The following is a 26,578-nucleotide window of genomic DNA, read 5'->3' on the forward strand; positions in this document are numbered from 1 at the left end:
GGATGCAGACTGCATCAGTGTTCTTCTGCTGCACGCTGCTGGATGCAGACTGCATCAGTGTTCTTCTGCTGCACGCTGCTGGATGCAGACGGCATCAGTGTTCTTCTGCTGCAGCTGCTGGATGCAGACGGCATCAGTGTTCTTCTGCTGCAGCTGCTGGATGCAGACGGCATCAGTGTTCTTCTGCTGCAGCTGCTGGATGCAGACGGCATCAGTGTTCTTCTGCTGCACGCTGCTGGATGCAGACGGCATCAGTGTTCTTCTGCTGCACGCTGCTGGATGCAGACTGCATCAGTGTTCTTCTGCTGCAGCTGCTGGATGCAGACTGCATCAGTGTTCTTCTGCTGCAGCTGCTGGATGCAGACGGCATCAGTGTTCTTCTGCTGCAGCTGCTCGGATGCAGACGGCATCAGTGTTCTTCTGCTGCAGCTGCTGGATGCAGACGGCATCAGTGTTCTTCTGCTGCAGCTGCTGGATGCAGACGGCATCAGTGTTCTTCTGCTGCAGCTGCTGGATGCAGACGGCATCAGTGTTCTTCTGCTGCAGCTGCTGGATGCAGACGGCATCAGTGTTCTTCTGCTGCACACTGCTGGATGCAGACGGCATCAGTGTTCTTCTGCTGCACACTGCTGGATGCAGACGGCATCAGTGTTCTTCTGCTGCAGCTGCTGGATGCAGACGGCATCAGTGTTCTTCTGCTGCAGCTGCTGGATGCAGACGGCATCAGTGTTCTTCTGCTGCAGCTGCTGGATGCAGACGGCATCAGTGTTCTTCTGCTGCAGCTGCTGGATGCAGACGGCATCAGTGTTCTTCTGCTGCAGCTGCTGGATGCAGACGGCATCAGTGTTCTTCTGCTGCAGCTGCTGGATGCAGACGGCATCAGTGTTCTTCTGCTGCAGCTGCTGGATGCAGACTGCATCAGTGTTCTTCTGCTGCAGCTGCTGGATGCAGACGGCATCAGTGTTCTTCTGCTGCAGCTGCTGGTGCAGCACGTCAACGTGACGCCTGATCTGATGGAACACTTCATCCTGCAGCATCCTCCCTCACTGTGGTGCTGTCCAATCAACCCGATGTTCTGATGGATCAGAACACTGATGAGGTCATCAAGGTTCTCGTGCAGTGTTGCCGATCCTGCTGTAGACGTTCCATCTTGTGGATGAAGCTCTTGGCAGCCTTCTTTCAACCATCTGGTCGAGCATGCTGGTGCGTTTTGGTGAACGGGTAAAAAAAGTGGCGATACCGCACAGGTCCGAAAAGAAAACTCTCCCTGCTGGGACGTGAGAAGCGTCCTGCTGCAGGACCAGATTCAGCTGCTGTGCATAGCAATGCACATAATGGGCATTTTTGAAATGCACACACACCTTCTGCTGCACACCAGCTGCTCTCCCCTCATCACACCGGCTCCATCATATGCTGACACAATGAGTTTCTCTCTGTCACCTTTGGAAAAATACCGTTCAGTCTGTCCAGAAGCTCGCTAGCAGTCCACTCAGATGCTGCATCCATAACAGGCAGAAAGTCAAAGACACGCTCCTGCATGGTTTGAGTCGATGTATCTTTACCTCCTCCGTGATATGACCCCTGATGACTGCTAGCATGCTTTCCTGGAGCTCACTCTGCAGTCTTTGAGGTCAAGACTGTGCAGAATGCTCCTCAAACGCCTCATCCAGCGATGCCACCAAGTCAACCAAGCCACCAAAAACGCCTGGCATCTTTGCCTCACGAAGCGAACTCAAACACTCCACAGAACTTGTCACAGTGGATGAGGCGGGCGAGGATGTGTCGGTTCTTGCTCACCTCATCGTAGTGACGACCAACCGCTAGCCTGTAGCTCTCATCCAGCTGCGTTGTGATGTTCACCCGCCCAAACGCAGAAAGCTTCAGACAGCTGTCCATGTGGGTCTTAAAGGACTCGTGTTTCTTCCCCTGTTCAGAAAGATAATGCAGGTGTGTGACTCCTGTAGTCGTCCGTGTGGTGGCGTCTGCCGTGCTGCCGTCAGGGTGAAACAGTGTGCAGGTGGAGCAGAATAACACGTTAGCTGCTTCACAGCCTGCCAGCCAGGTTTCCCGCTCATACCGGTTATCTGATTTCCCCCCTCGGTAGAAGCTTGTTTGATCTGGGAAGTCCTAATTGTTTCATTGCCAATTTATCTTCGTTACTACGACGACTGAAAGGGACTTTCAGTGAAACGATGGAGTTGCTCCGTACACTTTCCATGCTGACCTTGTATGTGACTAGTGCGGTGGCATTGTGTGTGTGATTGATGACACAAACAGGAACAATTCTTTATCTGTCTCTCTTCAGTCACTACACAAAGTTTTGATCAATAAACTCCATGAGGGGAACCAGAAGGGGCGGGGCTTCAGCTCTGTGTAGTTTATGTGCACAGTTGAGACTCGACATCTTTGTTATTGTCATATTTGTGTCTGATGTAAAGAGGCACTATACAGGGGGTCACGTGGGCTCTCGACAGAGGTGGTGGCGTAGAGAGTTGCTCTGTAAGACCTGACACAAAAGACACAACTATCGATAATTATCCCCATTATTTCACACAATATATAGTGGCTCAGTAATGGGGAAACATTTTCTTCTCTTCGAGAGCAAGATACAAATGTCTAGTCGAGAACTCCAGAAGCTTCAGCGCCTCAAAGATTCACCACGGTTTCACGGTCGGTGAGAGCTAGCAAGAAAATGGACGCTTTCGTTAGCAGGCCTTCAGACGACATGCCAGCTACATCAAGTGCAGCTGCTGAGACGCCTCGCTGAGCTTCCTCGCCAGAGAGATAAGAGCAATCCGTATGTCCATACGGAACATCGAGCAGGATACAAAGGAAATTAAGGCTACTGTGGATGAAACTGAGGGGAAGATTAGCATGCTAAACTCCCGCATGGATGAGGCGGAAGAGCGGGTTGCCACACTGGAAAGTGCTGTCGACGGGTCCAAACAGCATGTCGAAGCCTTCCGGGAGAAAATACGACAACTTCAAGAGTGCGTCGAGGATTATTCACCTCAATCATAGTTAGTAGACTAGAAAATATTATCCCTGAACTGATTGAAACGGACCAGACGCGATTTATTAAAAATAGACACACACAAGACAATGTCAGGCAAGCAATGAACTTGATAGATACTGTGAGCAGGAGTAACACAAAGTCCTTAGCAGTTAGCTTTGATGCAGAAAAAGATTTTGGAATTTTTATATTTGGTTCTACAGCGCTTTGGCTTTAATGATACAGTTATAAGATGTCTTAAATCCATATATCATTCACCAGTGGCCCGGATTAAAATAAGTGCTGGTCTTTCAGGCACAATTTCTTTGGAGCGAGGATGCCGGCAGGGCTGCCCACTGAGCCCCGTCCTGTTTGCTCTATTTATAGAGCCACAGAAAAACAGGGAAGACCCGGAAATGATGGGAATTTAATTTAAGGGAAGAGAATATAAGACGTGTTTATATGCGGACGATATTCTGGTGGCTCTGTCTGACCCCGATTCCAGTCTCCCTAAGCTAATGTCCCGCCTTGACCAATATGGTTTCTATTCAGGATACAAACTGAACACAGAGAAAACTCAAACTCTCTCTTTTAATTATTTACCTCAGGAAAATATACGTAAAACCTTTAAATTTAAATGGAAAACTAGAACTATGAAATATCCAGGTGTTAATATCCCCAAGACTTTTGAAGACATACATGATGTAAATTATGGTATTATCACAAACAAAATTAAAAACGACTTGGACAGATGGATTCCTCTGACAATTGATCTGGACAGCCAAATAGAAACTATAAAGATGATTATTCTACCTCAACTGTTGTTCCTTTTTCAATCGCTGCCTGTGGAAGTACCAACTAAACAGTTCAATGAATGGAATCGGACTATCAAGGATACGCTATAAAACATTATACCTGCCAAGAGATAAAGGAGGGATGTCACTACTACAAAGCAGCACAACTGCAGTATGTAGTCTACTGGTGTAAAGAGGATTACAATGCAAAATGGAAGGAACTAGAGTTGAACCAGCTTGATATCCCTCTTCAACCTCTGCTGGGTGACAAAACCCTCAAGACCACATACTCATGTAAACTACGTGGCCTCACCAAAATCCCCCTTAATATCTGGTTCAAAGAGGTTTGTAATTCACACTTGGAGAGGAAAGCACGGGTATTAAGGTGGGTTGAACATGATAGGGATTTCAGACCGGCACAGCTTGATATGTGATTTAAGGAACTGACACGAAAAGGCATTACTTCATATTGTGTAATTTCATCTGATACTGGCCTGGACACTTTTCAACAATTACAGGAAAACCATGATTTAGACAAAAAAGATTTCTACAGATATTTGCAGCTTAGGCATCATTTCAATGGTGACTTGGACCTCATTGACATTCTAATTGATGCGTATAAATGTAAAATCCAAAGGAAAGTGGTCTCTATAATATACTTATGCCTGCAACTTTACAAAAAAAGTTCAACATCATATGTCAAATGTAACTGGGAGAGGGAAGCAAATATAACTTTGACAGAGGACGATTGGCTGAACGTGGGTGAAATAAACTCCTCCACCACCAGTTCAGGACAATGGAGGGAGTTCGCATGGAAGAATATTATTTTTTTTATCACCCCAAGAAGAAAATATCTACAGAGCGGCAGAACAGAATCTGGACGTTGCTGGAGACAATGTACTAATGTGATGGCTGACCACTGTCACATCTTTTGGTGTTTCCAGTCATTCAGCCGTACTGGCTATTTGTAGTTGAAGAAATAAATTCAATTATTGGTTTTGACATTGAGTATAATTTTCAGACTGTATATTTGTGTAATCTACCAGTTGATCTCAATTCCCAGGATAAGTATCTTCTTAAGATATAACTGACAGCCAGCAAGAAATCAATAACAAGGAAATGGCTGAACAGAGAGCCAAGAGGGTGGGAGAGTGGTCAGCCACTGTGAAATGGAGATGTTGACTTTTTCTCTGAGATTGAACCCTAATAAAGCCCAGAAGTATTGGTTGAAATGGCTCTTGTATGGAAATGAGAAAACAGAATAAGCAGTTCCTTTCTTTTTCATTTTGTTTATCCTCAGCGCTGTGACTGATGTTTTGATGGACGTGTCCTGGAGAGACTCCCTTCCCTGGCCGGCTAGCTTTATTACCCGGAGCAATACTATTGTGTGTTTCTTTTCTTTCTGGAACAATATATTTTATTTCCCCCGGTGACCTGAAAGTTCAGGATTGTTTGTTTGATTTATATGTTTTGTTTGTCTTTGTAAAACTTTAAAACTTTGCATTTAAAAATAAAGTTTAAAAAAACCCACTAAACTGCCCCCTTGGCTGGTTAAAACATGATAAACTGCCCTCCTGTTTGGAAAAAACACAACTGCCCTTCAAAAAGTCACACACACGAGGCAGCAGAGGCCGAAGCACCGCAGACGAGCGGAGCTGCCGGAGCAACAGCAAGAGTGAAACCATCATCCATCAGGCTCAGCTGCAGCAGCTCGTCAGAACTCCATCACCGACAAGACTGCCAGATTTATACATGAGCACATTCAGATAGGCATTCAGAACATTGCGTGTCACTTCAAATTTGTTCCAACTGGATGTTTTGAAAGTGACAGATCCGTTCTCTCTGACAGTCACAGACGCACAGAGTTGTTGCCATGGAGACGAAACACCGTCCCCTCAGGTCACATCAGAACCAACTGACGGTTTCAGAATGGGTCTGAGCGACTTGGTGAGTCGTGTCACGGTGAATCTGCTTTACCATGAACGTCAAAGACTCTACGTCAGACACCAACAGTATTTTAAATAATATTATTATATATTTTAAAATATTAAAGATATATGCTCACATATATTAAATATATAGTAAATATAAGTCTGGTCAGCTGTCAGTGGCCGTGTACACTCTGTGGCTCTGCGGCCGACTCCTCCTTCAGATCCAAACCAATCACAGCTTCGGTTCCTATTTCCTGTGGTGGTGCACTTTGACCGGCGGCGTGCTGCGTCATGTGACGCTTCATGTTGGACACCTGTGTGAATCTCTTCCCGCACGCGGAGCAGCTGAATGGTTTCTCTGGTGCCTGTCCCGTGTGCTGCATCATGTGTCTCTTCAGATTTCCTCCCTGAGTGAATCTGAGGCCGCACACGGAGCAGCTGAATGGTTTCTCACCTGAGTGAGTCCTCAAGTGTTTTTTCAGAGCTCCACTCGCTGTGAAGCCTTTCCCACAGATGGCACAGCTGAAGGGTTTCTCTCCAGTGTGAATCCTCATGTGAGCCTTCAGGTTGTGTTTGTGGTTGAATCTGTTCCCACACTGACGACAGCGGAACGGTTTCCCTCCTGGTTCCACCTCTGGGTTCTCCTCTGTCTGACTGTCGTCCAGTTCCGACTGCTCGCTGCCACACTTGTGTCGTCTGAAGCCAGACAGCCAGGTGAACTTCTTGTCGCAGACGCTACAGCTGAACTGTTTCTCTCCAGTGTGGACGGCCATGTGCTGAGTCATGTGGACCTTCTGAGTGAAACCCTTCCCACAGAACGGGCAGCTGAACGGACGCTCACCCGTGTGAAGCCTCTCGTGTGTCTTCAGGTTGACCATCCGGCCAAACCTCTTCCCGCACTGAGAGCAGCTGAAGGGTTTCTCTCCGCTGTGACTGGTCATGTGACCCAACAGCGACCTCTTACAGCCGAAGGTTTTCCCACACTCTGGGCAGCTGAAAGGTCTCTCTCCGGTGTGGATCCTCACATGAGTCTGCAGATGTTCCTTTCGACCAAACACCTTCCCACAGTCAGAGCAGCTGAATGACTTCCTGCTGCTGTTACTTCCTGTTTCACCATCAGAGACCCTCAGAGGGTTTAAGCCTGTCTCGGGTCCTCTAGCCTCAGTCCAATCATCATCAGCGTAAAATCCAGAAGAGTCACCCGTCTCAGGTTGAAGATGTCTATCTGGATCAGAGTTTCTGGCTGGTTCTAATCCTCCAAAGTCCTCTCCATCAGCTTCTGTCTCCTTCTGTGAGGACTGAGGTTTCTCTTCATCATCATCTGCACTCCTCACAGGGACAGGAGGGGTATGATTGGTGCACAGCAGTGAGGACTCACCTCCACAGGTGTGTCTCTTGAGCTGGTAGAGCCAGGTGAATCTCCCGTGACAGACACTGCAACTGAACCTGTTCTCCTTGTTGTGGACGGACATGTGTTGGGTCAGGTGTCCTCCATGTTTGAAGCTCTTCCCGCAGACGTAGCAGCTGAATGGTCTCTCTCCGGTGTGGATCCTCAGGTGGATGTTCAGGTTGTCTTTGCGGCTGAATATTTTCCCGCACTCTGAGCAGCTGAAGGACTTCTCTTCGGTCTCCGTTTCTCTGTTGTCCTCAGCTCGACTCTGATTAGACGCCTCACGGATGCACTGATGACTCTTCAGCTGAGTGTACCAGGTGAATCTGTCGTCACAGAACCGACAGCGGAAGCGTTTCTCCCCGGTGTGGACGGACATGTGATACGTCAAGTTCACCTTCTGAGTGAAGCTTTTAGAACAGAAGGAGCAGCTGTAGGGTTTCTCTCCAGTGTGAGTCCTCATGTGGATCTTCAGGTGAGGACTGCGGCCAAAGATCTTCCCACACTCTGAGCAGCTGTACGTCTTCTTACCTGTTCTACTCCTTACACCACTGACAGGAACCTCAATGATATTCAGGGAGTTCGGAACCAACTGAGGTTCTCTGTTCTCCATCCAATCATCGTCACTGACTTCCGTCTTCAGTTCTGAACATTCTGAAGTCTTGTTTTCAGTGTCAGGTTCTAATTGTTGATTTAAATTCCAGATTGGCCTTGACTGACTCCAGAGTTCCTCCTGTTCCTCTTTAATGTGTAGAGTTTCTGTGTCCTCGTGGTCCAGACTGGGGTTCCACTCTTCGTGGAGAACCATTTCTTTATTCACCAACAGCTGCTGGATGTCTGCAGGAGGCAAAGAGAAGAAAAGATTTTATATTTCAGTCAGATTGTCAACCCGGTGGAGAACCATTCGCATATAAGATGTTCCCTCGTTTAGCGTTGGGGGATAGCAAAGTCCAGTCAAGTCTGCAACAGGTGATCAAGAACCCTTAAAATAATTAAAAAGCCACTAGAACTTCCTCAAAAAAACACTACACGTAACTGAGGGACAGGAGAACCTTCTAAGGGAACACTAGAACTTCCTTAAGAAACACTTTACCTAGTAAGGAAGCTAAAACCTCTTAAAGGAAAACCAGAACTTCTTAAAGGAAGACTAGAACCTAGGGCTGGGCGATTAATCGAATTTTGATCGCGATTTCGATTTTGGCTTCTCACGATCATGAAAACACTGTAATCGAAGAAAAACGATTAACGTGCCGCCGCGCGTCGTGTATGCAAATTACTGCGCTGTAAAAGCACAGTGAACGCACCTGTGTCGCCTGCAGCTGCAGCAGTGAGTGTGTTAATGTGGATCAATTGTGGAACGAGAGATTGACAACATGGCAGAAAAGCAGCCTGAGCCTTTAGTTAAAAAGAAAGGTAGGACAACTTCGGTCTTTGGAGACATTTTGGCTTCAAATCGTCGGACGTGGAGCAGAAGGAGATGGTTTGCAAAGTCTGTCACACCGTCGTGTCTGCACCCCAGGGCAACACCACACATTTATTTAACCATAAAGTGGTCTATGACAAAGTACTGAAGGAGCAAAAGGGCCAAAAAAGTGCAAGAGCGCCAACTTCAGCCACAGCCACCGCAACACAGTCCTCCACTGACGACACTCTTTACAATGCCGCTCCATCTCCCACCGGCTCCCGGCGACAGCGAGAGATAACGGAGGCTGTGACATTCATGCTAGCTGAGGACATGTGCCCTATCAGTACAGTTAGCAACCCAGGCTTCAACACACTGGTCAACACTTTGGACAAGCGGCACGTGTTGCCATCACGCAAACATACAAATATTATTATCATTTACTTTTTACTTGTTACTAATCTATCTGGTTGTTTTTCTAAAAGTTATTTTTAAAGTTGAGTTTTGGTGGCTCAATAAATCCTTTTTTGAAATCAGTGAATAATCGTGTTTATTAATCGTGATTTCAATATCAATCAAAATAAAAGTGATTATTATTTTTAGCATAATCGCCCAGCCCTACTAGAACCCCCTGTGGGAACACTAGAACCTCCTTGAGAACTTCCTATAGAAGCTCTACAACCTTCTAAAGGAACACTGGAACCACTAAACAAAAGACTAGAACCTCTTGAAGATATGCTGTACCTACTAAAGAACACTAGAACATCCTTAAGGACCACTCGAACCACTGGAACACCAGAACCTATTAAAGAAACTCTTTACCTAATTAATGAAGACCAGGACCTTCTAAGGGAACACTCGGACCTCTTAAAAGAACTATACCTAACTGAGGGAGAGGAGAACCTCCTATAGGAACACCAGACCCTCCTAAAGAAACATTATACCACTGAAGAAGCAGTAGTACCTCTCAAAAGACCCCTGGAGCACTGTTTAAACCTCCTTAATGACCACACACACAACCTAAAGAACCTCTAGAATCTATTAAAGCAAGACTATGTAGATCGACTGAAAGAACCTATAGAACCTCTGCAAGGACCGTCATAACCACCTGAGATCCACTGGGACAACGCCACAACCGTCCCCACAGTGAATGTGACATTTCCAAAGTACCGGAGGTAGTGGAGAAATTCTGTGTTGTTAATTGTGAAAATTAATATTCGACTGTGAAAAAAACCACATCAGCGGCTGCTTTGCGAGGGGGCGCACTGCGTGGACGGGTCAGGGACGGGTCACAGGAGTCGCACAGCGCCATTACTGCTGATCCTGCATTAATGCAGGACATGAGGCCAGTCAGTATCGTATCGGGCTTCAGAGGGTTTTGTTGAGAACTGGAACCAAGGTACCGTATCCCGAAAATACAGATACAAGTAGTTATGTCTCGTTGTATTAGTTTGTCCTCCTGTTATTGACATAATGCGCAAATATAGATATTCGAATGGTTCGAACCTATGTGTTTTTATTTAGAGCGAATATTCAAACGTCATTTTGGAGCAATTTTGACAGCCCTAAAAAAACATACACATGGATGACAAAGTTCTCTGAAGTTTAACTTTTAGTGTGAAACAAATTCCTGACTACTCAGTCATCCTCAAACACCGGGTTCTCATCACTCTATTCTCCCCTGTTCTTCACAGAACACGTGAAATAAACATGCCATGCTGTTCCCACCTGAACCTTTGTCATCTTCACTCCTCACAGGGACAGGACTGATATCAGCATCCTCCTGATCGGCCCACAGTTCCTCCTGTTCCTTTTTAATGTGTGGAAGTTCTAGGTTCTCCTGGTCCAGACTGGGGTTCCACTGTACATGGAGAACCTTATCTTTACTCTCCAACAGCTGATGGATGTCTGCAGAGAGCAGAAGACACAAACAAATATCATAATTATATAATAATTAGCATAATTATTATATTATTATTAATATGTGTTATTCTTATGTTATTGTTATCATTATTATTGTTATTGTTATATTATTGTTGATATGCTTTATTATTATGTTATTGTTATATTACTATTACTATTGTTGTTATTGTTATTATTTTCTATTATTGTTATCATATTATTATTGTTGTTGTTGTTATTATTATTATTTTCTATTATTGTTATCATATTATTATTGTTGTTGTTGTTATTATTATATTGCTTAATTTCTGTGAAGTTTTATATCGACTAAAAGTCCAAAACTGAAGATATTTTATTTTTAATCGATCAAATCAAACGTGATTAAAGACGAGCAGCACGTATTGATTACTGGTTATCATTGATCACAGAGATGCTTTATTGATTGATTATCAGCTCATTCATTTTCCATCACTACGGACTCGTTGCCATGGTAACGCATTTAGGTCAAAGGTGAGCTGACAGGGAAATGTGCTAAGCTAACGTTAGCATCGTGACTTCTCAGAGAGTGAAGCTATGACTGAGGCACTGCTAACGTTAGCTTAGCATGATTAGCTGTGAGTAAGTGTGCAGCAGCAGAAACAAACCTGTAGTTCTCAGCTCCGGTCCCTCCATCAGCTGACGGTGCGGCTCCATCTGTCTGTTTACACTCAGCCTGACGGTGTCCTGATGTAGCTTCAGCTCACAGCTAGCTGCTTACCTACACGCCGTCACTTCCGGGGGCAGCTTTCAGAATAAAAGTCAGATGTGATCACACTAGAGTTTCTGATATCAACATCAATATTTGGAGTCGATGTGACTGAAGCTTCTGTTATAAATAAATAAAACACAACGTGTGCTCATATTGTGAAAAGACAAAGTGCAGGAAGAGCTCGGGTCTCGGTCTGGTTAGAGGTTCTAGGTTCTGTTAAGATGCAGAACCTTTTTATTGCTGTTGTTCTGATGAGTTTGTATGGAATAAGTTTTGAGGGTCGATGATCAGTCGTGTTTCTGTTTCCTGCAGAAGTCCAGCAGATGTCAGAAGTTCCCCCTCAGCAACAGGAGTGCAACTCCAGTCTGGACCGGGAAGAACCAGAACCCCCACACATTAAAGAGGAACAGGAGGAACTCTGGACCAATCAGGAGGAGGCTGATGTCACCAGGTTCACCTTCACTGCTGTCCCTGTGAAGAGTGAAGATGATGATGAGGAGAAACCTCTGTCCTCACAGATGGAGACAGAAGCTGATGGAGAGGACTGTGCAGGACCAGAACCAGCCAGGAACTCTGATCCAGATAGACATTCTGAGACCGAGGACTGTAACGGTGAGTGGACGGAGAGCAGTAGGGTGGAGCAGAACCTCGACTGGACTCTGGCGGTCCTCTGGGACTTCACTGGACTTATTGTTCTGTTCCGACACATTACATCTAAAAAGGACTAAATTGACCTTGAGTGAGTCTTCAGAATCTGAACGGACCAAAGTGTCTTTATTATTGATGAGTCAGCAGAACCTGTTTGATCATGTGATGATTTTACAATCAGCTGATTGATTTTATTGAATTGCATCAAAATAAAAATCTAAACGTGTCAAAACAATGAGAAACTTAGTGTGTAAAACCTCAGATGAAGTTCATTTATTGAAAACACTTTTAATTTGAAAGAATGACCACAACATCCTGTTTACTGACTTGTTCACGTGCTGCCCTCTGGTGGTTCTGCTACACCGGCACATGACGTCACTTTACTGCTGCTGTAAAAAGTTAATCAGCTGATATTTAAGATCAGTTGAAAGCAGGCGACAGTATTGATCAGATGTTCTGCTCAGACTGGACTCAACATGAAATGTTACATCACACACAGAATCAGAACAGATGAACTTCATCAACCTGAAGCTCTTCAACAAACAAACGTTCCAGAACGACAGGATTTAAACTTTTATCAACGTTTCTTCTCTGTCCACACACACTCACACACACACACACACACACACACACTCACACACACACACACACTCACACACACACACACACACACACTCACACACACACACACTTTGATCCGTAAGATGGAGTCGTCATCATGAAAATAAACAAGAGTCTCGTTCATAAAGAACTTTATTCACACAGTCGTCATGTGAGCTGTGATTAAAATACAGGAGGAAGTAACAGAGTACAAATACTCAGTTACTCTCCTTCAGTACATGTTTCCTGTGTGTGTACTCTGAGTATCTGTGTGACTTCTCCTCTCTACATGTGAACTTTCTCCTCCTCACAGCTTCAGAACAGCCTCGTTACTTTAGTTTGATGCATCTGAGGTGAATTCTGGATTCTTGTTATTTCCCAGCATCAGCAGACTGATGTGGACCAATCAGAGCACAGCACGCCCGGCAGACGCAGCGAGACGAGACAAAGACGTAAAAGCCGTAAGAAGGCGTAAACAGACAGAGAGGGAGACTGGAATGTGGAGAAAAGGCGTGTTAGTGTCTCGTATCTGCAGAGAGTTTCTGATTTTCTCTCTTTGTTGCTGCTCGGGACGCTTTACCAACCCAACATGTGTCTATTTGACGTCCTGGGAATGAGACTCAACAATCAACTGTCTTTGTGGTGCGTTCAGGAACAGCTGGGACAAATCCTACTGATTCTACCTTTAACTTTAATAGTCTTTGAATTCTGTTAATATGACGTGAGCTTCAGTTAGCTTTGACCACAAATGTCCTTCAGAGGGAGACTTTTTACTCTGATACTCTGAGTACATGTCAGAGCCTGTAATCTATTACTTTACTGGAGTACACAAGCTGGATCAGTACTTTTAGCAGAAGAAGTCTCTGAACATCTCCTGGAGGACAGACTGTGGACTGTAAACTGTTCTGATCATAAGGTAACATTGAAGTGTGAACCGTGACGACAGAAGAAGAGGAGACGTCTGCGTCAGCTCGGAGTCTCTTTGTGCTGCTCAGTCGTGGCGGGCCTCAGGCTGATCACCTGTCCCACAGGTACGCTAACCAACAGCACCAACTCGTCGCTGCGGGGGCGGGGCATCAGGACTCTGTTCCTGGTTGAGTTTGCTTCGACACACTGATGTTTGCGGAGCTGCTGGTGTCGGGTGAAGCTCAGGTGACAGAGTGGACAGCTGAGGCGGTTCTGATGGGTCTTCATGTGGTTTCTCAGGTTGGTTCTGCTCGCGAACATCTTGCTGCACTCGGGGCAGCTGAACGGTTTCACTCCCGCATGGCTCCTCAGGTGTCGCAGCAGATACGAGTTCTCGGCAAAGCGTTTGCCACACAGAGAGCAGCTGAAGGGTTTCTCTCCTGTGTGCGTCTTCAGGTGACTCCTCAGGTGAGCTTTCTGATTGAACCTCTGCGCACACAGCGAGCAGCTGAACGGCCTCTCACCTGTGTGAGTCCTCATGTGTCTCTGCAGGTACGACTTCTCAGAGAAGCTCTTCCTGCACACTGAACACTCGTGACCCTTCTCTTCTGACACCGCCTGCACGCCTGCTCCACCTCTCTGACCTTCATCATCATCATCATCATCACTGATGTCAGTCTCAGAAGAGTCTCCAGTCTCAGGTCCATCTGGTGCTGGTCCTGGTCCTGGTGTTGGTCCTCCGCAGTCCCTTCTGCTGTCCTCAGGTGGCCTCTGATCAAACGCTTCATCATCTTCATCTTCACTCTTCACAGTGACGGCAGTGACGGAGAACTCAGAGATGTCGGTCTCCTCCTCTTCCTCCTTGATGTGTGGCTGCTCCTCACCGACGACCACCAGCCGCACACCTGGAGGCAGAGCTGACACACACACGCACGCACACACACGCACACACACACACACGCACACGCATGCACATGCACACACACACACACGCACGCACACACACACACGCACACACACACACACACACACGCACACACACACACGCACGCACGCACACGCACGCACGCACGCGCACGCACACACGCACACACACACGCACGCATGCACATGCACACACACGCACGCACGCGCACGCATGCACACGCACACACACGCACATGCACACACACGCGCACACACACACACACGCACGCACACGCACGCACGCGCACGCACGCGCACGCACGCACACACACACACACGCACGCACACACACGCACACACACACGCATGCACGCACACACACACACACACGCACACACACACGCACACACACACGCACACACACGCACGCACACACACACACACACGCACACACGCATGCACACACACACACGCACACGTTAATATATTTCACATTTACTCAAGTAGAAGTAAAAGTAACCATCAAAGTAAGTACTTGAAAAAGTACTCACTAAAAAAGTTACTTGAGTAACTTCAAAGTAAAGAGAAGAGAAAGTTCTGAGTGTTGAGTCAGCGATCCAGACGGCCACCAGTCAGTCAATCTGCCGTGTGTGTTTTAGGGCTGGGAAGACGCATCGACGTAGTCGACGACATAAATTCGTCGACATGAATAATTTGCGTCAATGCGTCGTCCCAAACAGGAAGTGGTAGTACCTGCGGAGGCTGAGAATAGCCCCTCTCACACAGAGACGCTGCATTAACGCCGCAGCGGCGGTTCATCAATTCTCCGCCGTTGGTCATTCACACAGAGCGAAGCACCGCTGGAATAAAGACGAACCGCCGTGTAATTCACACAGAAAGCTGCGCTGCCGCTCCTACAGAGACGTGACGGTACACGTCATGATGATGACGTCGGGTGTTTCCCAGGTGTCCCCCCTGTCAATCTGAACCCGTGGACCGTTTATAATGTGTAGTGATTGAGAACCCGGCCCCCTAAACATCCTGGAAGGTGAAAGAGTTACATTTGTCACGCTAAATTACATTATTACATAATCGCCATCAGTAAACAGGTCGCTGCGTGACTCTGTCACTTGCAGGGACGGAGGCTGTTTTCTGGGGGAAAGTTCACTGAAGTCTGACCATCGCAGTGATTTCCATCAACACAACCACTTGAGTGAGTTAAAGGTTTTTGCCGGTGACAGACGCTGTTTTTTCGGGCAAAAATGTGACGAAGAGTCGGTAGGACAGGCGGGAGGACAGACGCTGCTCCGCCTACAACTGCTGTATTTTTTTCCTCATATAAGTTACCAACGACAGTTACAGTTACTACGTTACTTTTGTTTGGTCATGTAACGTTAAATTAATCGTTAGATTAGTCGACGAAGCGAAAAAATAATCGCTAGATTAATCGTTTGGGACAGCTCTAGTGTGTTTCAGCAGGACGTGGAAGCTGCCAATCAGAGAATCTGGAATCTGGACTCACAGGTGGCGGGTCAGTGTAAGAGAGGGGCGCTGTGAGTGGCTGATGTGAGGAGGGGGAGGGTCCGAAAGTTGTTCCAAGCACAGAAGGAGAAGGTTTCACTTTCAGCCAACAGGTGAAACGAACTCTTTTGATAAGCCGAGCAGTGTGCCAGAGTCAGATCCAAACTCAGAGGAAGAGTCTGAAGACACACGTGTGGCGAGAACGGGCAGAAATACTGTTTTCATGAAGAACGGCTGCGTGAATGTGACGACTTCAAGTCTCAGAGAGACGAATTCCATCAACTGCACCTTCTGCAGGTGATAGCTGCAACATGCGGGGAGCACGAGATGTGCAGGTAACGCTGCACTACACAGTTAAAACACAACACACTGGTCAAACAGTGATAGTATGTAGTTAGTAGGAATAACATATAACCTGTACACTCCACTGTCAGCTGCAGTTAGAAGGCAGGAGGCCGTTAATCAGAGCTGACCAGGTGAGTTAATATCTGAGGTCAACACCTTTTCATTACCGAGGAAGAACGACCCTTTACCAAATATAAAGGCCGAAACTGAACTCAACATGTAATGTAATATATATATATATATATATATACACACATATACACACACACACACACACACTCACATACATATATATTAGGGCTGGGCGATTAATCGAATTTTGATCGCGATTTCGATTTTGGCTTCTCACGATCATGAAAAACACTGTTATTGAAGAAAAACGATTAACGTGCCGCCGCGCGTCGTGTATGCAAATTACTGCGCTGTAAAAGCACAGTGAACGCACCTGTGTCGCCTGCAGCTGCAGCAGTGAGTGTGTTAATGTGGATCAATTGTGGAACGAGAGATTGACAACATGGCAGAAAAGCAGCCTGAGCCTTTAGTTGAAAAGAAAGGTAGGACAACTTCGGTCTTTGGAGACATTTTGGCTTCAAATCATCGGACGTGGAGCAGAAGGAGATGGTTTGCAAAGTCTGTCACACCGTCGTGTCTGCAGCCCAGGGCAACACGACACATTTATTTAACCATAAAGTGGTCTATGACAAAGTACTGAAGGAGCAAAAGACCCAAAAAAGTGCAAGAGCGCCAACTTCAGCCACAGCCACCGCAACACAGTCCTCCACTGACGACACTCTTTACAATGCCGCTCCATCTCCCACCGGCTCCCGGCGACAGCGAGAGATAACGGAGGCTGTGACATTCATGCTAGCTGAGGACATGTGTCCTATCAGTACAGTTAGCAACCCAGGCTTCAACACACTGGTCAACACTTTGGACAAGCGGCACGTGTTGCCATCACGCAAACATACAAATATTATTATCATTTACTTTTTACTTGTTACTAATCTATCTGGTTGTTTTTCTAAAAGTTATTTTTAAAGTTGAGTTTTGGTGGCTCAATAAATCCTTTTTTTGAAATCAGTGAATAATCGTGTTTATTAATCGTGATTTCAATATCAATCAAAATAATCGTGATTATTATTTTTAGCATAATCTCCCAGCCCTAATATATATATACAATAACCAAACAGCCACAGAACCACAGCCGTGGGAGGAACAGGAAGTCCCCAGACTCAATCAGAACATGGCTCCGTTTAGTGAGCTGCTGAGTCCGGAGGGACGTTCTGACCGTTGTGATGAACTGGTTCTGACAGGTTCTTGTGTCTTCGGGTCTTCTTGTAAATGTTCCAGCCTCGTCACATTTACATGATGGACCGAATACATGTATTACTCCATTACATGTACTCAGGATCATGTAACAGAGTAAATGTAACTCGTTACTCGCGTTACATTGTGGACTGATTAGCATGCTAGCAGTTAGCACAGTGGACAGAATGGAAGCTGGGCGTGACGCAGTTTCTCACCGGAAGTTACTGTAAACAAACATTTGAATCTAGTCTGTTGACTTGTTCTGACGTCACTTTGAAACTCAGATGTTTGTAAATATTAAACTTACATTGTTGTGTGACGTCACACAGTCGGTACAAGACTGTCCGAATTGTTTAATATCAAGTTCAGAGTTTTCTATAACGGAACAACAAACTGAATCCTCTGACTGAAACCAGCTACCTGCAGCTAACTGCTAACGTTAGCTTAGCATGATTAGCTGTGAGTAAGTGTGCAGCAGCAGAAACAAACCTGTAGTTCTCAGCTCCGGTCCCTCCATCAGCTGACGGTGCGGCTCCATCTGTCTGTTTACACTCAGCCTGACGGTGTCCTGTTGTAGCTTCAGCTCACAGCTAACGGCTCGTAGCTAACGGCTCGTAGCTAACGGCTCACAGCTAACGGCTCACAGCTAACGGCTCACAGCTAACTGCTCACAGCTAACGGCTCACAGCTAACTGCTCACAGCTAACTGCTCACAGCTCATAGCTAACGGCTCACAGCTAACTGCTCACAGCTCACAGCTCACAGCTAACGGCTCGTAGCTCACGGCTAGCGGCTCACAGCTAACGGCTCACAGCTAACGGCTCACGGCTAACGGCTCACAGCTCTGCGTCGACGCTGCTGACCTACACGTCAGCTGTGTTCAGGGTCTGCACACTTCGAGTGCGCATTTGTAGTGCAATTACGTCACAACGCCGCGCGAAGTGCGTCCCCGTTCAAAGTGTTCTCATGATGAACCCGCAGGTGTTCTCCTGCTTTACCTGTTTTTGGAGCGTGCACCGCTTCTACCCTTCGTGGTCTCACATATCCCAAGATTCATTGCGCGTCCGAAGAGAAGAGATAAATAAATAACCTAAAGTGACGCAGATCTCGTATTTAAATGTAAGTATTGGGTCTATACTCGGTTTTTACTCCTCTGAACATCCAACGGCAGATATGTTAAACTTCAAGGTAAAACACGTTGGTAATGCTCAGCTTGATGCTTTTGGAAGTAAAACCTTAAAACTTCACTTTCAAACGTTAGACGTTCAGAGGTTGACTTGTATCTTATATCTTATTGTGACTGTGGAGATGTTAGAGACTTGTTTTACATAAATGGACCAAGATGAACAGATTCAGATCAGGCTGTGATCCCTGCTTTATTTCAGACTGTAACACTGTAAAGTCTAGTTAAACGCTTGAATAAAGAGCTGCTTTTTGCTGTATTAGAACTCTTTTGTCTGTTGACATAACACAGAAAATCTTTTACATTTTATTGTGTTTTAGGGAGCAAACAGAGAGGAGGATGAGGAGGAGGGAGGAGGAGGAGGAGGGAGGAGGAGGAGGAGGAGGGAGGATGAGGAGGAGGAGGAGGAGGAGGAGGAGGAGGAGGAGGAGGAGGAGGAGGAGGAGGAGGAGGAGGAGGAGGAGGAGGAGGAGGAGGAGGAGGAGGAGGAGGAGGAGGAGGAGGAGGAGGAGGAGGAGGAGGAGGAGGAGGAGGAGGAGGAGGAGGATGAGGAGGAGGAGGAGGAGGAGGAGGAGGAGGAGGAGGAGGAGGAGGAGGAGGAGGAGGAGGAGGGAGGAGGAGGAGGAGGAGGAGGAGGAGGAGGAGGGAGGATGAGGAGGAGGAGGAGGAGGAGGAGGAGGAGGAGGAGGAGGGAGGAGGAGGAGGAGGAGGAGGAGGAGGAGGAGGAGGAGGAGGAGGAGGAGGAGGAGGAGGAGGAGGAGGAGGAGGAGGAGGAGGGAGGAGGAGGAGGAGGGAGGAGGAGGAGGAGGAGGAGGAGGGAGGAGGAGGAGGAGGAGGAGGGAGGAGGGAGGATGAGGAGGAGGAGGGAGGAGGAGGAGGAGGAGGGAGGAGGGAGGAGGGAGGAGGAGGAGGAGGAGGAGGGAGGAGGAGGGAGGAGGAGGAGGAGGAGGAGGAGGAGGAGGAGGAGGGGAGGAGGGAGGAGGGAGGAGGAGGAGGAGGAGGAGGGAGGATGAGGAGGAAGAGGAGGAGGGAGGAGGAGGAGGAGGAGGAAGAGGAGGAGGAGGGAGGAGGAGGAGGAGGAGGGAGGATGAGGAGGAGGGAGGATGAGGAGGAGGAGGATGAGGAGGAGGAGGAGGAGGAGGAGGAGGAGGAGGAGGAGGAGGAGGAGGGAGGATGAGGAGGAGGAGGAGGAGGAGGAGGAGGAGGAGGGAGGATGAGGAGGAGGAGGAGGGAGGAGGAGGAGGAGGAGGAGGGAGGAGGGAGGATGAGGAGGAGGGAGGAGGAGGAGGAGGAGGAGGAGGGAGGAGGAGGGAGGATGAGGAGGAGGGAGGAGGGAGGATGAGGAGGAGGAGGGGAGGAGGAGGAGGAGGAGGGAGGAGGAGGAGGGAGGAGGAGGAGGAGGGAGGAGGAGGGAGGATGAGGAGGAAGAGGAGGAGGGAGGAGGAGGAGGAAGAGGAGGAGGAGGGAGGAGGAGGAGGAGGAGGGAGGATGAGGAGGAGGGAGGATGAGGAGGAGGAGGAGGAGGAGGGAGGATGAGGAGGAGGAGGAGGAGGGAGGATGAAGGAGGAGGGAGGAGGAGGAGGAGGGAGGAGGGAGGATGAGGAGGAGGGAGGAGGAGGAGGAGGAGGGAGGATGAGGAGGAGGGAGGATGAGGAGGAGGGAGGAGGAGGAGGAGGAGGGAGGATGAAGGAGGAGGGAGGATGAGGAGGAGGGAGGAGGAGGAGGAGGAGGAGGAGGAGGGAGGATGAGGAGGAAGAGGAGGAGGGAGGATGAGGAGGAGGGAGGAGGAGGGAGGATGAGGAGGGAGGAGGAAGAGGAGGAGGGAGGATGAAGGAGGAGGAGGAGGGAGGATGAAGGAGGACATGAGGCTGCAGAGAGGATGGAGAGGCTCTTCTCTGCTCCAGAGGACATCCTTACATTATAGCTGTTTTTATTTAGTTAATGTAAGGGTTCTTTTTAAATTATTTGTTCATAATTGTTAATTTATATAATTCATGAAAAGGGATTGAATGTTTTCTTTTATTATTAAGGTCTTAACATTTACAACTGTTTACAAAATTACAGCATAAATAACTATTTACAGATTATTATTAACTATTAACAAAAACAATTATTATTGAAAACAATATTAAAACAGTTAGAGATGATGTACAGTAACAGGCTGATGTGCTGCTGGGCTGGATGGTGTCAGTGGGACATCATCTGGGTCGGTACTCAGGGTGTTTGGGGGTCCAGTCTCCTCTGTCCACCACATCCTCCATCAACTGGGTCTGCAGTTCTGACTCCATCCACGGCTGCCATGTCACTAAGAATGTTTTAAGAAAGAAGCAAGAATTATAATTTATTATTATTATTAATAATAATAATAATAATAATAATAATAACAATAATAAAATTAATAATAATAAATCATTACAACAAACAAAACTATCTACCAAACATTTTAAATAGGAATAATGCCTTTAAATTTAAATAAAACCATATGTGGTGATCAGCAGTTTACATGTCAGCATTAACGTAATGTATCTGTATGTTAATGAGCCCAAACTGTTAGCTAGCTAATAATGATAATATTGATAACATTACTGTGGGATCAATAACAGGTTTCCCTCTCCACGGTCCTCTCAGCTGGAGATAAACCAGAGCTGCTTCTCCTCTTCCTCCACAAGCACGAGGATTAAAAAGGAAATCAGGAATTCCTGAAGCTCGAACAGATCTGACAGTCAAACTTTACTCTTCTTGTCACTTTCGCAGACCTGGGCTGCAGAAATGGTGACGTACGGGTAGGAGCGGGAACACCTGGTGACGCAACCAGGAAATGCTCTAAAGGGTAGACCGTCCAATTAACAACAGCTGACGGCCTGCAGGGCCACAGAAGGACCCTCCTTCAGGGAGACAAGGGGGAGTCAGAGCCTGAACTGGGACACAGCAGTCTTCTTCTTCTTCTTCTTCTTCTTCTTCTTCTTCTGCTTCTTCTTCTTCTTCTTCTTCTGCTTCTTCTTCTTCTTCTTCTTCTTCTTCTTCTTCTTCTGCTTCTTCTTCTTCTTCTTGATGATTTATTGCGGTTAACAAACATCATTTTGGTGCATTACCGCCACCTCCTGGTGTGGAGTGGATTGGCACTTTATACATTCCTGAATTCTATTAATAAATGAAAGAAAAGAAAAGAAATAAATAAATAATAATATCAACATTATATTCTCTCTATCAGGTTTGTTCTCCTAAGATACTGACACAAGAAAGGATAACACTCAACAGAACTCTTTGTAAAAGATCCCGTCAATCATAATTCAACTTCATTTCTTTAAGACTGAATATCAGTTCTCTTCTCTCAGCATCATATTTTGGACAGTAAAGCATAACATGCTCTAAAGTTTCTCTTTGATTACAGAACTCACATCTTCTCGACTTGTGTTTTCCTATTTTGAATAATGTAGCCTGGATATTATTGTTCCTCTCTCCGGTTCTCCCAGGGTTCTCTTTTCTTTGAATTCTGTAGAACCACCTTCCTGTTCTCTCTTCTTCCCACTGCTTTCTTTCACTTTATACTTGATTGTAGTTTTCATTTCCGTTTACTCAAAGGAACTGTGATGTCAGTAGGATTCCTTTTTGTAGCGTCCTTCGCACATTTGTCAGCTAATTCATCTCCTTTGATTCCTGTATGTGCTGGTTTCCATACAAGTATTATATTTAGTGCCATCATTTGAATTCTATATCATGTTAGCTGCATCTCTATTTAAACATCTGGTCTGACTTGTTATTCTTCAAGCTGATGAATGAAGAAGTGGAGTCAGAGCATGTTACTGCTGTAACACATCACACATGGCGTTCGTGTGTTTCTGCCGGCAAGAACTAGAGTCCTACAGAGAGAGAGTGGCGACAACGGAAGTTCAAAACGCTGGCGGATCACGTGGTACATGTAGCCTCCAAAAGTTCCCGGAAGTGCTTGGCGGGCAATTGAAAACACTAGGAAAACCACAACGATCGGTAAATAATGCTCAATAAATGCTTTGCAACATTTAAATGCTTGTGGTAATTTCTTTTAACTCAGTTAAGTTTACTAAACCTGTACATCTCGTTGAAAATCGTAATATTTTCTCTTTTTTCTTACTTTCAGACTTGAGTGAGGAGACAGGTGACTAACAATGATCTGCCCATTGACTGCACATTAAGTCTGGACTCGCAACAACATTATGATGATAACTGTGTTCTAATAGGAAATCCATGGCAAATAAATTACACTTTGATTTGAATTCACTGCAAATAAACTGAATTCTATCACTATTTGTTAACTATTCCTACTTATCCCAAACTTACTCTACTCAGTGATGCACAATAAATCAGTCTTGTTTTTCCCAAAGCACTTAATACCACAATGAATTCCTTAAAAACAGTATCTAAAGAAGTCAAACAGATCAGCATGTCGAGCTGTTTGTGTCCTTTCCACTATGTAGTCCTTGACAGTCTTCACCATGTTGTGCTGTGCTGCATGAGGATGCTCCACTCGCTCAGAGAAAGGTGTGCATGTACGGCTTCCCCAGAGACGGAGACAGGAGAAAAGCATGGGTGGTTAAAGTCGGAAGGAGCCATTTAACCACCTACAAAGATGTTACCAACAAAAAAATATGTGAGGTAATCATATTCAAACAATGCATTTACACACTTTCAAATACCACACCACTGGGAAGTTTAAGATGTTTTTCATTAAAAACAGAACACTGAACAGGAAAAACAATGCAAAAACCAAGGGAAGTTAAGGGGTGAAAAAAAAGAAAAGAAAAAGAAAATGACAGGAAAAAAACAACACGTAAACACTTAACGGCCATCTTTGAAACAAGACCCAAACCAGGAAGCTGAACATCGGGCAACCCAAGAACAGCTGAAGGTTCTTCAGGACAGTGCTGGACAAGGGCAGAAAGTGATACACAGCTGAGCACAGCAACTACAACAAAAAATATTTTAGATCCTAAAAGAAGTCCCACTTTATCATCTCTCTGCTTCTGTGTCTGCACTCTGCCTCCTCCTGCAACCTGGAAGAGCGCTGAGTGCCGTCTAGTGCAGGAAATACAAGGCAGAGGGATTTCATACAACCCCACAAAAAAGTATCACTTTCAGGTACGGAGATTCACATTTTCTAATCATCAACCGCTTTTGCTGCTCATGGTTAATTAAGTATAATCAGCCACTGATGTGTAACATTTTGTCAAGTTGCCTCAGGAACTGGATGTGTTTTATATGTGCAAAGATTTTAATCATATCTACTAAGTGTAATGTGCCATCTGATAGTGTGTATTCAATCACTATGGGATATATGCCAGACATGTCCATGAGGTAGATAAAAGTGAATTGTTGAGTGTGAAAACTAAGGTAAAGTCACTCTGCAGGCACATTTTGAGGCTGACCAGTTTGTGAAGACCAGCAATGGCAAGACTGGCTGAGAGAAGATGCGATACCCACCGTCTTTGTGCATCGGCCAGTAGTCAGGAAGAGGAGGACCCCTACTCCACGATGCCCCCCTTCACCGGCAAAGACAGGGTCCTTAGCTGCAGATCACAGCTATTGTATTAAAAGTGACACAGGTATAATGTATATGAAATCTTGATAATTATACCAATATTTCTTATTTAAAGAGAAACTCTCGCTAAAATGCAACCTAGGCTTTTTTTGTGAATCTATGCAAGTCAAACCTTCGTGTAAAAGCATAATTACGACAAAAGAGGCACTTTTAAGATTGACCATATCTTTGTTTTCGGCTCAAACTCATTTTCAATGGGAGTGCTACGGGCACTTTCACACGAGCATCAAAATCGCTATTTTTAAAAACACAACATGAAACTTTGCTGGTAGTATCACCAGGGTCTCTACACATGAACTCCAGCATTGAGAACATTGTTTGTGTACACAGAGTTTACTAAAAGAATGTTGCTAAAAATGTTTTTGAACAACTCACCTTAGCAGTAGCTTGTTCTGCTAGCCGTCGTCATGGCAGCCCAGACGTACTCGGGGATCGACACTTCTGGGTTGCCATGACGATGGCTAGCAGAACAAGCTACTGCTAAGGTGAGTTGTTCAAAAACATTTTTAGTAAACTCTGTGTACACATACAATGTTCGCAATGCTGGAGTTCATGTGTAGAGACCCTGGTGATACTACCAGCAAAGTTTCATGTTGTGTAGAGCCTTCTTACGGTTTTAAAAATAGAGATTTTGATGATTTTGATCGTAAAAGTGCCCGTAGCACTCCCATTGAAAATGAGTTCGAGCTGAAAACAAAATACGGTCAATCTTAAAAGTGCCTCTTTTGTCATAATTATGCTTTTACACTAAGGTTTGGCTCATATACACTCACAAAAAAGCCTTGGTTGCATTTAAGCAAGAGTTTCGCATTAAATGACACAATATTATTTTAATATTTAAAAATAAGCAGTGACATGTCTTTTACTTACACCAGTTTCCAAGACTGAGGAAAGAAAGGGTGAGCAGATTGAGAGAAGGGAAAGTGAGATAGAAGAAAGAGAGGACATAGCAGATGAGGAGAGACAGGGAGAGCTCACAGCCAGTCAGCAGAGCAGGAAGCCACCAACGACAGAATCAAAGCTCCTACAACAATTGAAAAGACAAGAAAATCTCATTTAAAAAACCAGGGCAGCACTTAGAAAAGTAAAGAAGGAAAACGCAGTTCTGAAGAGGACAATGAAAATTAGGGACAAAAACTTAAAGAACATTTTTACAAAAGATCAAATTGGAGCATTGGGCAGACTCACCACAAGAGGGATGAAATGGAGCAATGATACTGTCAAGAAGGCGTTAACACTTCGGTTTGCTGCTGGTTCCTCTGGCTACAAGGCCTTGCAGGACTTCCAAGGTTCCTGGAAGTCCTGCATCATTAACCCTCCACCTACCTGTATCCAGAGAATATCCCTGCTCCACCAACTACCAGCCCCTGCTACATCACTAACCCTCCACCTACCTGCATCCAGAGAATATCCCTGCTCCACCAACTACCAGCCCCTGCTACATCACTAACCCTCCACCCACATGTGTCTGGTAAACATCACTGTTTCACCAACTACAAATCTTTAAGAGACATGTAAACATCCTTGTCATCATCACTCCTGAGCTATAAGATATTTAGTCCTTACTCTTAAGTTCTTCTGATGTGCAGCATCAATGCCATATAATTACCTAAATCATGAATCAACTACATATTCATTACAGTTACTAAGACAATCCATTTCAGTTGCTCTGCCATACATTCTTCATTTATCAAACTTATATATTTCTAGTTTTAGCTGACATTGTCAAAAAGGTGATCATTCTGGTTACTGTTTATTACGGGATTCATAGTGGATGCTGCTGTGCTGGGTGCATTATATTCATCAGTGTTCCTGATATTTTGCCATCTCCATTAAAATACTAGAAAGGAAAAATATAAGCAACAATTGTTGAGATACAAAAAATGACAAAAACTGAACATGTATAACATTTATAAAAGCAGAAGTTATGGCACAGCTGTTGTACAGCACTGCATACAGGTATATCAGATAATATGACTAACAGCAGTAGTTATGTTTAGTAAGGTAATACCCATCTAGTATGATTTATTATGCCTGACCCACCTTATTATGCTTCCAGTCTCACTGTGGTCCACTCAGTACTCCTGGCCTGCAGCATCACTGATGCTCCACAACAAAGTGCTCCTACTGTAGGTTCCCAAATATATGCAAGATGATATCACTTGTTAGGGACATTTGTTTATTATGACTGCTTGAAAAAAACCAAAACGCATTATGTCTTTTTTTAGTCTCACCATTGTCTGCTCAGCACCCCTGGCCCGCAGCATGCAAAACAAGTTACGAAGAGGCATCCCTGGTTCTTGACCGCACAGAACCAAGTGCAGGTAACTGATATACATTGAAAACATTTTGTGTGTGAGATATATATATCGACATACACATACATATATGTAGAGGAGACTGCTATGGTGATCATTCGCTGTGCAT

At 45.6% G+C, this 26,578-nt stretch overlaps 2 protein-coding genes and 2 long non-coding RNA genes across 7 annotated transcripts; 2 read left to right on the forward strand and 2 right to left on the reverse strand.

Annotated features, from left to right (window-relative positions):
• Positions 1 to 3,054: 3,054 nt before the first annotated feature.
• On the reverse strand, positions 3,055 to 18,160 carry LOC115577631 (zinc finger protein 708-like). 3 transcript variants are annotated; one of them, XM_030410527.1, is made up of 4 exons: positions 18,099 to 18,160; positions 11,056 to 11,159; positions 10,238 to 10,417; positions 3,055 to 7,944 (listed from the first exon to the last, which is right to left on the reverse strand). In XM_030410527.1, exons 2-4 carry the CDS (start codon positions 11,102 to 11,104, stop codon positions 5,891 to 5,893), a joined length of 2,283 nt encoding a protein of 760 aa, XP_030266387.1. In that variant the 5' UTR covers positions 11,105 to 11,159; positions 18,099 to 18,160; the 3' UTR covers positions 3,055 to 5,890. The 3 variants fall into 3 exon arrangements, with proteins under 3 accessions (XP_030266387.1, XP_030266385.1, XP_030266386.1); XM_030410525.1 differs by having other exon boundaries at positions 18,022 to 18,147; XM_030410526.1 differs by having other exon boundaries at positions 18,001 to 18,124.
• On the reverse strand, positions 12,543 to 18,066 carry LOC115577633 (zinc finger protein 41-like). Its single transcript, XM_030410530.1, has 2 exons — positions 17,883 to 18,066; positions 12,543 to 14,230 (listed from the first exon to the last, which is right to left on the reverse strand). The coding sequence occupies exons 1-2, from the start codon at positions 17,929 to 17,931 to the stop codon at positions 13,374 to 13,376; spliced, it is 906 nt and encodes a 301-aa protein (XP_030266390.1). The 5' UTR covers positions 17,932 to 18,066; the 3' UTR covers positions 12,543 to 13,373.
• Positions 18,161 to 18,318: 158 nt separating the features above from the next.
• Positions 18,319 to 22,851, forward strand: LOC115577634 (uncharacterized). The gene is made up of 3 exons (XR_003983237.1): positions 18,319 to 18,512; positions 21,331 to 22,563; positions 22,694 to 22,851. It is a non-coding gene; the product is annotated as an uncharacterized LOC115577634 (long non-coding RNA).
• Positions 22,852 to 24,584: 1,733 nt separating this feature from the next.
• Positions 24,585 to 26,477, forward strand: LOC115577626 (uncharacterized). Of its 2 annotated transcripts, none has more exons than XR_003983236.1 (3): positions 24,585 to 24,636; positions 26,211 to 26,280; positions 26,380 to 26,477. It is a non-coding gene; the product is annotated as an uncharacterized LOC115577626 (long non-coding RNA). The 2 variants fall into 2 exon arrangements; XR_003983235.1 differs by lacking the exon at positions 24,585 to 24,636 and adding an exon at positions 25,070 to 25,622.
• Positions 26,478 to 26,578: the final 101 nt, after the last annotated feature.

The sequence above is a fragment of the Sparus aurata genome, unplaced genomic scaffold (assembly GCF_900880675.1).
Source record: "Sparus aurata unplaced genomic scaffold, fSpaAur1.1, whole genome shotgun sequence".
In the NCBI taxonomy this organism is placed as follows: domain Eukaryota; kingdom Metazoa; phylum Chordata; class Actinopteri; order Spariformes; family Sparidae; genus Sparus; species Sparus aurata.